A 13276-nucleotide genomic window follows, 5' to 3' on the forward strand; every position below is an offset into this window, starting at 1 on the left:
TCTATGATTCTATGATTCTATAAGTCATGAAGAACTAATCTAAACACATAACACATCAGAACTTCCTGATCCAAACAGAAGAAAAAAAGAACATATAGTTCCTTATTTATTTTAATTGCTAGGCAGTCATTTAACTTGGTTAAATCACATGGTCATGATTCTACTCAGTCAATATTCTCATCCAAAAAAATAATGGCATTGCTGGTGTTATTGGTACTTCTCCTGCTGTATTGTTGTATGTATTAGAATAATAGAAAAATGTTGATGTCTGGTTCAGATTGCAGCTAAAAACTCAGTTTGTCAATCCATAAGCCTACATATTTTATCAAGTATTCCTGGTAATAGTTCATTGGTTGAGAGTGAATAGGTATTACAGTCAGTTTTCAAGAGTGACAGGGTAAATAAATTTCACCAATCTGAATCACAGGCAAGTCAGCAGATGGATTAATTTGGTTATTTATAATTCTACTTCAAAATATCCTGCAATCCTGATCACCAGGTTTGTTTGTTTCCTAAAATAAGTCTACATTCTTGCTGATGTCCATCAACAGTTCTAAAAACTAAAGTATGCCCTAAACTCTCTTAATGGCACTTGTGAACAACATTTTTTGTGAAGCAATGAAAGTGTAGAACACATCTTCAAATGTAAACAATTGCTATGCATTTATTTCTTTTCTGTATAGTTCTGTTGGCTTTGGATGTAAGAATAAACTTTGCTTTCAGCAGAGTCCCACAGGCATGATTATTACAGGATTTACTGTGTCATATGAATCACTGAAACAGCACTTAAAAAGGAATTCTGAAATGAAGATTGTAGTATAAATAATATAACTGCTGGATACTCCATCCCAACTGAGGATGTTGAGAAGTTATGTTTTCTTGTTTGGTTAGGGTTCTTTTTCTTGTTTGTCTGGGGTTTTTGTTGGATTTTCTTTGTTTGGTTGATTGTTTGGTTGTTTCTTTTTAACCTCAAGAAATGTAAATAGCAACTGAGATAACATAATAATAAAATCAAATACTTTAAAATTAGAATTTGAAGCTGCACAGCCAATGAATCAAATAATTATTTTTCATAATTGTAGGGCAGGTCAATTGAATTTGATCTGATTTTCAGCATAGGTGTGACTAAAATCTTCAATTTAAACCTGCACCTAAGATTTGCTTGATCTGAAATCTGATTTGTGGATGATAAGAAAATAAGTCATAAAATAATAACTCATTTGTGGTTAAGCTCTCAGAAGGAAATTGTAAATGCAAGTTATGGAAAAGGAGCCACCAGAAGGAAGAAAGTGGGGGAAACCCCACAAAATCCAAAAGGAATTTACATTTTTTAACACTCAATTTCAGAGTATAAATAAACTTCAGACAATACCAATACTAATCAAAAAATTCTTTGATGGACAGAATTACAGATTCATTACATTCACCACTTCCTTCCTCCCCTAATCTTGGCATGAACTACAGGAAAGATACCTTAGAAGAGATCTGTCCTTCAATTAATGTATATTGATTATTTGCTTAAGTCAAGATATATACTCAAGATAAGATGCAGCTGAAACATGACAATTTCACTAGTTAAAAGCATTTTATGCCATATTAGATTTCAGTAGCATTAGGAAGAGTTTATGAATTCTTTATTTTTACCCTTTTTGGTGAGGTCATTTTTTGAGTAAACTACTACAGAATATGAATCATACTGACAGAATGCAGCATGGCAATTATTTTCATTTCTGCTGATATGTGTTGTTAGCCATTCATTAGCATATCATTTAATTATGCTGAGACCTGCTGACACGATTGGAAGTTCGGTGTTGTTTCTGTAGGCCAGCTATTCCCTGTGTTGGAGATTAATTTCAGTAATCCTTTTTTTGCTTTATTTTCATAGTTGAAATTTGCCACTTCAGCTATTTGGTGTAAGCAAGCACAGAGGGAGATTACGATTGGTTTTTCAAGTACAGAACATACTTATTTGCAAGATTAAGTACTTGATTACCCAATAATGTTAACATAAGATATTTTACTCAGCAAATTAGTGTATTCTGGTACCTGACAATAATGACTTCTTTTATTTCCCTTACTTTTCAGATGATGCACAACTCTTATTGTGACAACATTAGTATGTACCCTGTATTCCCTCAGATACAAAAGGAAAAAAATACTGAATGTTAAATAAAGAAACTTACCTGACCGTCCATCCCGTTGAAAATCCACATGGTACCATTCACCATCATTCACCTTCTTCTGCAAGGCTTTTATTTTTATAGTACCTGATCCCATGTCTAACAGCAGGTAGAGGTGTCCATCAAGCATCTCGATGGCAAAAAAATCAACTTTCACCATCTGTGGATGTTTGGCATCTTTTTGGTGCCTTGGTTTCCCATGACTGAAAAGAATTAGGCCATTTGGCTCAGTTGTACGAAAATCAAATGATATTGAGCCTGTTTTCTTGGCATTCCACTTTGGCAAAGAGATGAATGACTCTGGTGTTTCAAATGTGATTGGATCTAAGGTTGCAACATTCTCACATTTAAATGCTACAACCCCGTGAATCTTCATTTTAGGATCTCCTTGCTTGGCAAGTCGAGATAACTCCAACCTGACGTCATTATTTTTATATACAACCTGCAAGCAAAGCAGAGAAGTTACTCAAAGAAACCTGACCATTTTAACCAAACAGATATAATCCTGAACAGGCACATTATTTAAAGGATAATAATGATGATATATGAATATGATAAGTTACATACACACAAAATTAATAAGTATTTTCATTGACTAATGATTTAATAATTGTTTTCATTAAACCAAACAAAGTTGCTCTAAAAATATCCCTAGAGTTAATTCTAACAATCTGAAAGAATCTACACGTAATTTATACTATGAGTTGCAAATTAGCTTGTGTGGCCTTGATTACCTAAAAACCCTCTTTGCACAGCCATTCTGCTACCGTAGAGAAGTATAGGATTTCTTCTTCCTCTAAAACCCTTTGTCACTGTCATAACTCTTCTGTTCACGCACAGAAAATGTACCAAGGTCAGATATCTCATAAATTAACATCTTTTCAGTTTGTCCTTGGGGCTGAGGAAAAACAGTGTTCATGGTATCCATGAAGCTATAAGATAGGCAAACTAGTGTCATACAGATCAAAACAGGCAAAACCACGGAAATCTTTGAGCCAGTTCAATTGGACAAAAAATAAATCAACTTACATATTTTCCCTGACTGAAGACTTTTCTGATAAAAATGAAAGACAATATTAGTTTTAAATCCAATTGACCTCTGCAGCAAATATTCTTGCTTCAAATTACATTTTCACTTGCTCCAGAGAAGCCGGTCATGATAAAAACATTTCCCAGGGTTCTAGTCTTTATTAGTATATTCTGAAATTGTTGCTATTTCTGAGTTATCCAGAATACAAGGGCTGCTTAAATGAAGCTCCCTAATACCAAAGGAGTGCACAAGTATTTTGTCAATATTTTTAATTATTCAGTAAATGATACACTCAAGCTAAAATACCACTGAATGGCTGACTATGACCCCAGAGCGACAAAAGCTAAAACCTTCTCTTTTTCTAAGGTTAAGCCCTACATTAAAAAGCAATTTGAAGAAAAGGCAACAGCTCAGCAAAACCAAGCACTTTGTGCTGAGGCTTCTTCATCTACAGATCTATACCATTCGGGACTAGATCATGTCTGGCCCCTGATCCAATATTCCAGCTATACAGTGTAGTTCGAAGCTGTTCAGGGGACCAATCACTGATTCGGACCTTACACCCCTATTATTGGTTAGAAAGTGCTTACTGAACACTCAGGATAGAGCTTCCAGATTCATTTCCTCTGAGACCTAGTTTGAACTCAAATTAAACCCACTCTGACACACAGAAGCAGAAGACACAGGGGACGCACTGCAGAACTGTGCTACTGTTAGAAATCAAAACACTACATACAGCCAATCTGAGATGGCATACCCCGTAAGTGATAGTTGCTCTCGAAAAATGGTGTTTAAAGATACTAGAACACTAAAGAAATGATTGATAGACTGACAATTTTTTACTGTAAGAATTGTGTTCTTTTTAATTATGTCATTATCCACGCTGCAAATTTCAGCATAAGACACGGCAGAATTATTCTCCTGCATTAAAATGTGTCCTAATAGCTAATAAATAAGCCTATTTCTTCATTTTATTACTGAGTTGAGTGCAAGTAATGCTGTTTCCATGGGAGCTGTGTCTCCAAAGACAACAGATAAACCTCACTGTGGATTGCTGACAGCAGAAATAATACTCTGCCACACAGAGGCAGATAATATGTTGCATTCTTCAACTGAAGACTTCAGAAGTGAATAGAATTGGACTAAATTTTAATATTAGAGAGTAAGGATACATATTTCCATTTATCAAATACATCCATAACACCTCAGATATCACAGACTGTGCAAAGGAATTTAGAAGAGTACTAGAGAATAAGCACACACAGGTGATCTCCCTTTGGTGTGACTTTTTGTCTTTAGAGTGAAGAAAGCCAAAAGGCAGCAGAATGAAGCAAGAAGTCAGCATAATAGTAGGTTTCTTAGAGATACCTGGTCTCACAAAACATTGGCCACTTTCTAGGGCAAAAGGGATTTTGGATAGCTTTCATTTAATTTCAAGAAGTTACAGGGGACAACCTTTCTAGATTAGACTGAAAAGCATTAAATAGTAGCCAGAGGATATGATAAAACAAACCAGAAAGAAGGAACAAGTGGGATCTTATCAGAATTAAATCACATATGATGACAATGAAAGTAAATAAGGCAACAAAGAATATGAGAAAATCTTTTTTTAATTATCTACTAAACAAGAGTAGGTACCAGGACAAGGCGAGTAAATGTACAAAGAAATTTTATTGTTTATGGACAAATCAAATTGTCTGATATTAATGAAAGCTGGTCGACTGAATATTAAAATTAGGAGTTAATAACCATGTTAGAAAAACTGAGCAGGCTAAAGTCTGAAGTCATTTGCCAACTCATAAACAATAATTTGTAATAAATTTTGTCTTTGAACAAGAACCTAATGGACAAAGTGCAAACAGGAATACTAGCAATTGCTTTCTCAGTAACTTGTCACCAACTCTTCAAGTAGCTTAATATATAGGAGAGACAAATATTTTATGCCACCTATATCAAAACATTCTTGGAATCCCTAAATATTGCATATACAATTTCTAACTTCCATATTCCACAACCGAAACTCCATGGCTACCGAGAAGCAAATGACTGCATATTATTACATTCATTGCGTGGAAACTAAATAAAGCCTATATCTAAGTTTTAGAGTGCTTATGTTCTATGTTTTAGAATGCTTATATTCCTTTAATCTTACTAAATGGAAAATTTGGAACTGAATTATCATGGCTAATTAGTATTAAAAGAGGAATATATGAACCATAGCTGAAAAGAACTGTAAACTATTAACTGAACACAGCTGGCATTTGGGAGCCCATTTCCTAGTGTTATGCTGAGATTCTTACCCCTCTCTCTGTTCATGAAAAATGTACTCAGCCATCAGTGAACCACAGCAAAAAGGAGGAAAACAGTATGTTCACAGAAAGTACTCATCGTTAATTTGTGGAAAACAACTGAACAGTAAGGAATAATTCTGAGATGAATATCTGCTTTATAACTCATGAAGGTATATGCTGTAGAAGTAATAGCCTCTAGGGTACAAATAATTTACTCATCCAATCACTTTGCCTTTTTTTTTTTTTCCCTCTGGGTACATAAGGACAAACATGTTTTTAATAGGGCTTATATCATCCACTATTCCCATCTGAGGTGCACAACATATTGTTCTTTAGTATTAACTCAGTATATTCTCCCTCTTTTAGAGACATGGATCCACAATTAGTCAAGTGAAGGTGATTTGGAATGGATTTGAGTCCCATTGACCTTTACTCCCACACAACCTGCAGTCTGTATCCTTGCACTGGTATGTGCTTTACAAGCATCTATTGGGTTGACTCTGGTAATAACTTGCTTGCTCTTGCACTCACTTTCATACCTGAGCAACAATATAAGTTTCCTGCATGTGAAGCTGCCAGTCCCGAGGGAACTGTGTCATGCTATTAAGAGTACCTTGAATTTGTTTTTTATTCACTGTATTCTTCTTAATATTAAGTAAGTTTCAAGACCTCAGTCTTTAAAATATATAGTTACCTCATTGTTGGAAACTGTAAAAGGTCACCTAAACTTTCAAGAGAAATGGAGCCATTAGCAATTTCCACATAACTTGCAACCAAGCTATCCAAAGCAAGGAATAAATTTGGTTTCTAAGAGGGCAGAACTATATACCATTTTACAATCAAGATACAAGCTTCCTCTGCTACCATCTAGGCCAACCACATGCTGGGTAACTTGCAATATCACGGTGCTGAGTCTTAATAAATAAGTCCAGCTATGAGACAGCGAATATTACCTTAAGCTCAGCACTCTTTAACATGGTCTGCGGTCATCTTGGAGCATAACCTAAATTAATTCATGCTTCCCAAAGATATATCATGTATACAGCTTTTTGCAAGCCAGGGCCTTAGCATTCAATGAACTACAGAAGCATATCAAGTATTCACTACAGACCCTGACGGTGGTCATGGTTGGTGCCTTCACAACAAAAAATGTACCAGAGCAGCCAAAGAAAATACATTATTAAACCAGCAATATATAAATTTATGAATGACCTTGAGAAAAGGTGAAGGAAAAGAGAAGAAATTCATATTAGGGACATATTCTAAATATACAAACATTCAATTATCAAGTTAAAAGATAAAAATAAATTAAAAAAAATAATAAACAGAACCCTAACAGTTCTTTCTACTGACCCTATCTCATGAGATTGAAAACCACAAAAGATGTGAAAGAATTCTGATTTCAACACCATTTTCAATTCAATGTGCAGCCCTTTCCACATCAAACACTGTGAGTGAAGAAAGGCATTACCCTCAAATATTTCAGAATACTGACCAACTCTGCCAGCAACAGTTTTTCCATCACTGTGATTAAAATCCTTTAAATTACTATGAAGCATTTTTTTCAAATTACTTCATATTATTAAAACCAAAAATGATCCTCGAGGAGCTAATCACATCCCCTGATTTGCAGCATCATAGAGAATCCAGGAGTTCAGAGCACCTACCATTATGATCTTGCTCCAAAGAGCTTGCCTGTTTACTTAACAGGGAGGTGAGGAAAAATGCTTCTTTAAATTTGAATGAGTGGATAAATCTAGTATCAAAATCTGTTAAAAACTGGATCATATAAATTTTTATCTTACCATAAAGCAGTATTTTAGTATTTTTATATTTTCACAAAACCTGGATTACCTAGTGCAAACAATGACAGTTAATTCTCTAAAATGGAGATTAGTATCATCCAAAATGGCTCAGGTAGGTGCTGCTACCCCACAGGTTTATGCTGCACAGTGGAGTCAGCAGGAGATAACTTGCTGATGTCAGAAAGTCTAACAGTGAGATTTACGTTATGGGAAGCCTGAGGCAATTTTCATCAGCTTGCTTTAACAGCCACTAGAATTTCCACGCTCGTTGAGAACTACCTGGTGCACATAGCACCGCATTCCCCGGAAATCCGAAGGCAAAACTAACCACTAAGAATTATCAAGTATTTTTTTCAGTATTCGCTCTATGGTTTTGAACTAATCCATGAATGTCAGTTTCTCACAGGAGGCTTGTCGTTTTGCTAATGTCTCCGTTGGTTTTCAAGCATGAAAAATGAATATATCAATGAACACAATAAACTACAAACTATTTACACAAAACTTAAGGAGCCCCAGTTCAAATGTTTGCAATGGGATGCATTTTGAATAAAATGTCAAAGCACACATGGGCTCAGTTCAGCGCAAGCTGTGTCTCACCTAAAAAATCCACTGCGCAGGCTCGAAGGGTTAATGACCTTTCCCAAATCTTCGCTCTCGAAGACTGGCCATTATTACAAAGCACACAATATGAATAACAACAGCTACTCAAGCCTCTAGGATTACTCAACACTGTAAACCAGCTTTGTTATCTGAACGCAGAGAAGAGATTAACAGGTATATTGAAAGCTCCAAGGGAAGATCTTATTCATCCTCAAGTGAAATTTTTTCATTCTCCTGATGTCGTGTGCATGTGTGGTGGTGGTGGTAGGGTGTCATTTAGAAAGGGGGTCATTTTGAGTACCAAAACCAGGCTAAAATTAGCATAATTATATGGAATTCCACTATGAATTCAATAACACACTTGAAGGTCCACTGTAGACTGACAACCATCACTATCCTACCTCCTAATAACGATGTGAAAAGAATGAAAAAAACCCAGCAAACCTAAACCAAAAAACACAATCCAAAAAAACCCCAGAAGAACAAATAACACACAATTTGATACAGAGAAGATCCCTTAATTACTCTAAGGCAAGAAAAAAAAGTTGTTAATGGATATGTACAGTTGTAGAAAAAACCCCAGTATTAATAGAAACAAAGTTACAGATATATTGTAAATATGAATTTAGATTCACTGTGCAGTGCTGGGAAAGTCACCTCAGTTTATTGCATGTCAGCTATTTGCAGAATTAATACAGTTGTGATAGCTGACCTTCTAAGCAAACTAGTCTCTTCTGCTGGAGTTTTGAATGCAGATCCCAGAACTGTTTGTTTCTTTTCTCTCCCACTTTGACTGTCTGAATAGAGACATTTAAAGGGGATGCCAGAAACCTTTTTATGTTCTAAGTTACTGGCATATCGTTTAACATGATATATTGGCAGAACTTAGAAAAAAAAAAATCAACATTTTTTTTCCTAACAACCTTGATAATGGGATTGTTATGTTTTTCACCCTGCTGTGGCCACAAGTCTTTTGAAGATCTTTTTTTCCCTCTTCAATAGACTACTTTGTTATTCTTTGTATGTCCCACTGTTTGCTGCCAGACAGCTAAATGTTTCTGACTGTGGTTGCTATGCTTTCTGTTTTTAAAAAATGGGTTCAAGTTCCCTTTTTTTTTTTTTTTTTTTTTACTTCCCATGGCAAAGACTCATAGAAATTTCTTGGCAACATCTAAATTGCAGAGTTTAGGAACAAGTTGCTTCCATAGAAGCTCAATTGGCTCCCAAGTAAGAATAAAGCCTTTACCAAGACATAAGTCATGAAACAAAAACAAGAGACACAAGAATCACCAAAAGGAAAACAAAATGTATTATTTGAGGGAAAAGTAGCTTTGCATTATATATTGTATAAGGTCTAAAAAAGAAAACAAATTATATGCTATGTCCAATGACTCTTTGGGAAAAGAAAGGTCTACAGGAAACTCAATTATTGTGCTGGATTTCAGCTTTTTCCTCTTCTATCTTTCACAGTGCAGTAAGAGTTACCAAAGACTAATTCTGCAGCAAAGTCAGAAATATGCTATTTTTTTCTCTTTCTCCATTAACTATTCTTACCCAAGATCAAGCAAAAGAACTCTTTAAAGACTGCAAGAAAGAGGTACTGTAAAGTAGAACACAATTATTAACATTGTAGGGTTGAAGCCTTATTTCTTTAGCATAATATTCATTATATGCTAGATTTTACCAATCTTTAGCACTGAAAGCTTTAAATTCAAGGTCAGAAAATACAGAAGCAAAAAATGGAAAAAGGAAAAGATAATATAAATGCAAAAATTAGTGTTCTAAGAAATTTAAACTCCAATGTATCTGAAGGCAACATGACAGATTTACTTAAAAACTGAGCTACCTTTCATTAGGGTAGGAATTATACAAGTTAAAATAGAAGTTGTCACAAAAAGAGAAAAAGAATGAATCTTGAATTAAAGAGGAAAGCTAAAATGAACCCAACACAATCCAGGTTTGGGAAGTCAGTGCTCTGGAGACAAACTAACAAAACCCTGTTAAAAAATTCAGTTAGTAATATGCCTAACTGAATATCTGAAATATTTGAACAAATATTTTTTTCCGTATCAGACATGATTAAAAACACACAGAAGGAACTGTCAATTCTGCATATCCTTTGGTGAAATGAGGCAGGTTTATTCCACCCCTCACTAGCTTTACTTCCTTCCTTCCTTCAGCCTCTGCCATCAGTTTATTAGTAGCTGCCAACTTATTACTAACTTATTACTTCTCCAGAATAATAAATACCCAACTGGCTTCTTCTTCCCCTTTTCTCTCACCTGTATAGGTTACTCTTGCCTCTAGCTGAATAGCTAGCTCCTGGCTGAGGGTGTTTCTGGCTGCTTTCTGTTTTGGACTCATCTCCGTTTCCCAATTCCTGGTTTGAAAGAACCTTCTGTTCCAGTGAGGGGAAAATAGACCTCTAATCCTAGGCTGAACTGCCATGTCTATTATATGAACTTCTGGCTAGCTTCCATATAGATACTATCATTCCCTTTCAGCTCTTTTGGCTGACTATCGGTACAGTGAATTTGGCTACTTGTTGACAAGCTACAGAAACTTTCCTTCTCCAATTCTGAGACCCAGCACAGTACCCAGCTACCTTAACAGCTCTCTGATTTTTAATGTGTTTTTTTTTTAATATTAATATAGTTACAATTTATGCATCTGTTGGCTCAATTCTGTTCTACCTTGATAGGTAAATATTTTAAAACTTAAAGTTAAAATCAAATTTCCACTCACTAACTACACTGTTAATTTTCCTTTCATTACTGGAGTGACCGGCACTCCATGAACGGAAGAGATTCAGGAAAATTCTTCCCTACCTTCACCTACAATTTCTTATGAATCCTTAGAATCCTTTTAATGTATCCTTTTAGCTTTCCAATACTGCAATGTCAGTAACTCTTCAGATCAGCGTTTTGAAACAATCTTTCACTTCTCAGATACCTATGACAACTGGAGACTAAGTTTCCTGTAGTACTTTTACAGGCAAGGTTATCACTATAATTCCAACACAAGGTATCAAGCTGCCACATGTTATTCAGTGGCAGTTTTTCCTTCACCATTTTTCAACGACAGAAAGGTACACCTCGAGGCTGCTGCCACTGCTTTCCTTTGCACTCCATTCTCTGCTCACATGCCTTCTCTAAACATCCTGTATTTTCCGAAATGACAAACGAAGAAACAGTACTCACACAGAGAAGCAAGAGGAAAAGCAGGGCCCTTCCAACCTCAAACAATGCTCTGTATAGTGCAACATGTGTGGCTAAAAGCATATATTGTCGAGAAAATAATCAACTGATGGGATATTTCTAAGGCATCTCTTTAATATTTAAAGGCATCTCTTTTATATTTAAAGGCATCTTTAACCAGAGTCTTCCTATGGGCCATCTTCATGCTAATAAACTTTATTGAGGTTATAGCTGTCCTCCAAAATAAATTTGCTGAATTAATCCAAATTAATTATCACTATAAGTATAAGGAAGAGGGATGTATTATTTGATTTTCAGGACATGCCATCTCACTGTAGTGAGCAAATGCAGCAGAGCATATATACTTAAGTATGGTGTTTAAAGGGTCTGAATCTGCTTGATGACCTCCGAATCTGAGACTTTGGTGTCAGCTTAGTGCTAAAGAAATGTCAGACAATACAATTTACTTTTGGTTTGGCACCGAACAAGAGGTCCTTGGCCTCAAGCAAAATCAATTCTTTTGACAGATAATCAGCAAAAACACACAATACCACAACAATGTTTTTCCAATTACATTCAGGAAGAGCAGCTTCCCACATCAAATGAACTATCAACAAGCACCTTTACACAAGTTACTACTGCTTATTGCAATCTAACACATATGCAAACTTTTAAAAGTGTATTGTTCTGCAAATATGATATGTTTCCTAAAATACTTTTTATTATGTGTCTGCCACAATAAATACACCTCACAGTGGTTTTTTGGAAAATATCTGTGAAGTGTACTAATTCTGAGTCAAGGGTAGACAGTGCAATTACACATTTCTCGCTTCCCCATGTCATTGTGTACATCAATTGAATGGCTCAGCAATGTTCTGACATTTGTTTTCACCTTTAGATGTTTGAGATTTTTTGGTTTTCATTTCAAATAAACACTTCAACTCGAAGCTACTTTAAATATAAAGCATATTTTGAAATACCACTTCAGAAAAGTGGGAGGAAAACAGGCTTTTCCTCGGAAAAAACATCAGGCAAAAAATGATTTTCTATTTTTGCTAAAATACTTTCTTGGGACTACATATGACATGTGCTGAATTATACATGTATTAAAAAATCATAAAGGGAATACATGAAATCTAAATAAAGAATTTAGGTAGCCACACCTATACTAGCAACTATTGCTCATGTTCATTTCAGTGTAACTCCATTCCAAAAAACAATATGAGATTATGCAAAGAGTTGCAGCATTCATTTTCTTTGGAAAAGTTTGCCAAAATTACTTTCAAGATTCTGCTCTCTATAGTGGGGCCTTGTACTGAAGTGACCATGTACTGGTTAAAGGTAGTGAGAAAGCCTACTATATAAAGGTTGATTCAAAATTATTTAGCAAGAAGTTGATGATGACTAATAAAAACTTTAATTCAGGAGTAGATAACAGATAAGCAGGTAAAACTCTGCAGTATGGGACTCATGATTACTGTACCCATAAAGAAGAAAAGCATTGCCTTTCAACAGAAAATAAATTGAGTAGTCTCATTCTGACTGAAAACCAGATTTGAATAAAATCTATATATGATAAATAATGTGAAAAAATATCTATTTAAGGTATAATATCTAGAAAATATCTAATATAAGGTACATATAAAAATATCTATATAAGGTAAAAATATCTATATAAGGTATTAATTCTAGTATATACCAATAAATAATACCAGGCCATGAGACTAAATGCTACCCTGTGTATCTGTATGATGTCAGCAGAAACCAGAAGGGCACACCCTCTCTCCTTGGGCTGGTGTCAGATCCATGGCATCATCCAGTCTCTGGAAATGTTAGGCTTTCAAACGGGTGGTTCACAAAGGTGAAAAATACCAAAAGGCTGACAGGAGGCACATTGTGCTCAGAAACCTTGATGTTAATAATTTGGTCTCGTGAAACCTGACCTGCTCATGTTATTTCTGTTGTATTCTCTTCCTCTTTATGAAGGATTCTTTCTGTGTTACCAAGGAGGACATACACCACTGATAAATGACTGCTTTACAAAATATGAACAGGTGTCCCACCCCAGCATCTCCTGAAAGCTTCCACTTAAAAAGGAGAATCTTAAAAGTACAAGTTCTGCTTTTTTGTGCCACCTTTTTCTTGAACATTTCAGTGCTGCTACCAATATGTA

At 35.3% G+C, this 13276-nt stretch overlaps 1 protein-coding gene across 20 annotated transcripts in view; it reads right to left on the reverse strand.

The window, feature by feature from the left end:
• NRXN1 (neurexin 1) overlaps positions 1-13276 on the reverse strand; it is a 704201-nt gene that overhangs the window by 427131 nt on the left and 263794 nt on the right. For all 20 annotated transcript variants that reach the window (XM_017829343.1, XM_017829340.1, XM_017829336.1 and 17 more), the window contains one exon: positions 2184-2622. In XM_017829343.1, coding sequence (XP_017684832.1) covers positions 2184-2622 — 439 coding nt within the window. The remainder of the gene's footprint in view (positions 1-2183; positions 2623-13276) is intronic.

Source organism: Lepidothrix coronata, unplaced genomic scaffold (genome assembly GCF_001604755.1).
Source record: "Lepidothrix coronata isolate B3197 unplaced genomic scaffold, Lepidothrix_coronata-1.0 Scaffold163, whole genome shotgun sequence".
Classification (NCBI taxonomy): Eukaryota; Metazoa; Chordata; class Aves; order Passeriformes; family Pipridae; genus Lepidothrix; species Lepidothrix coronata.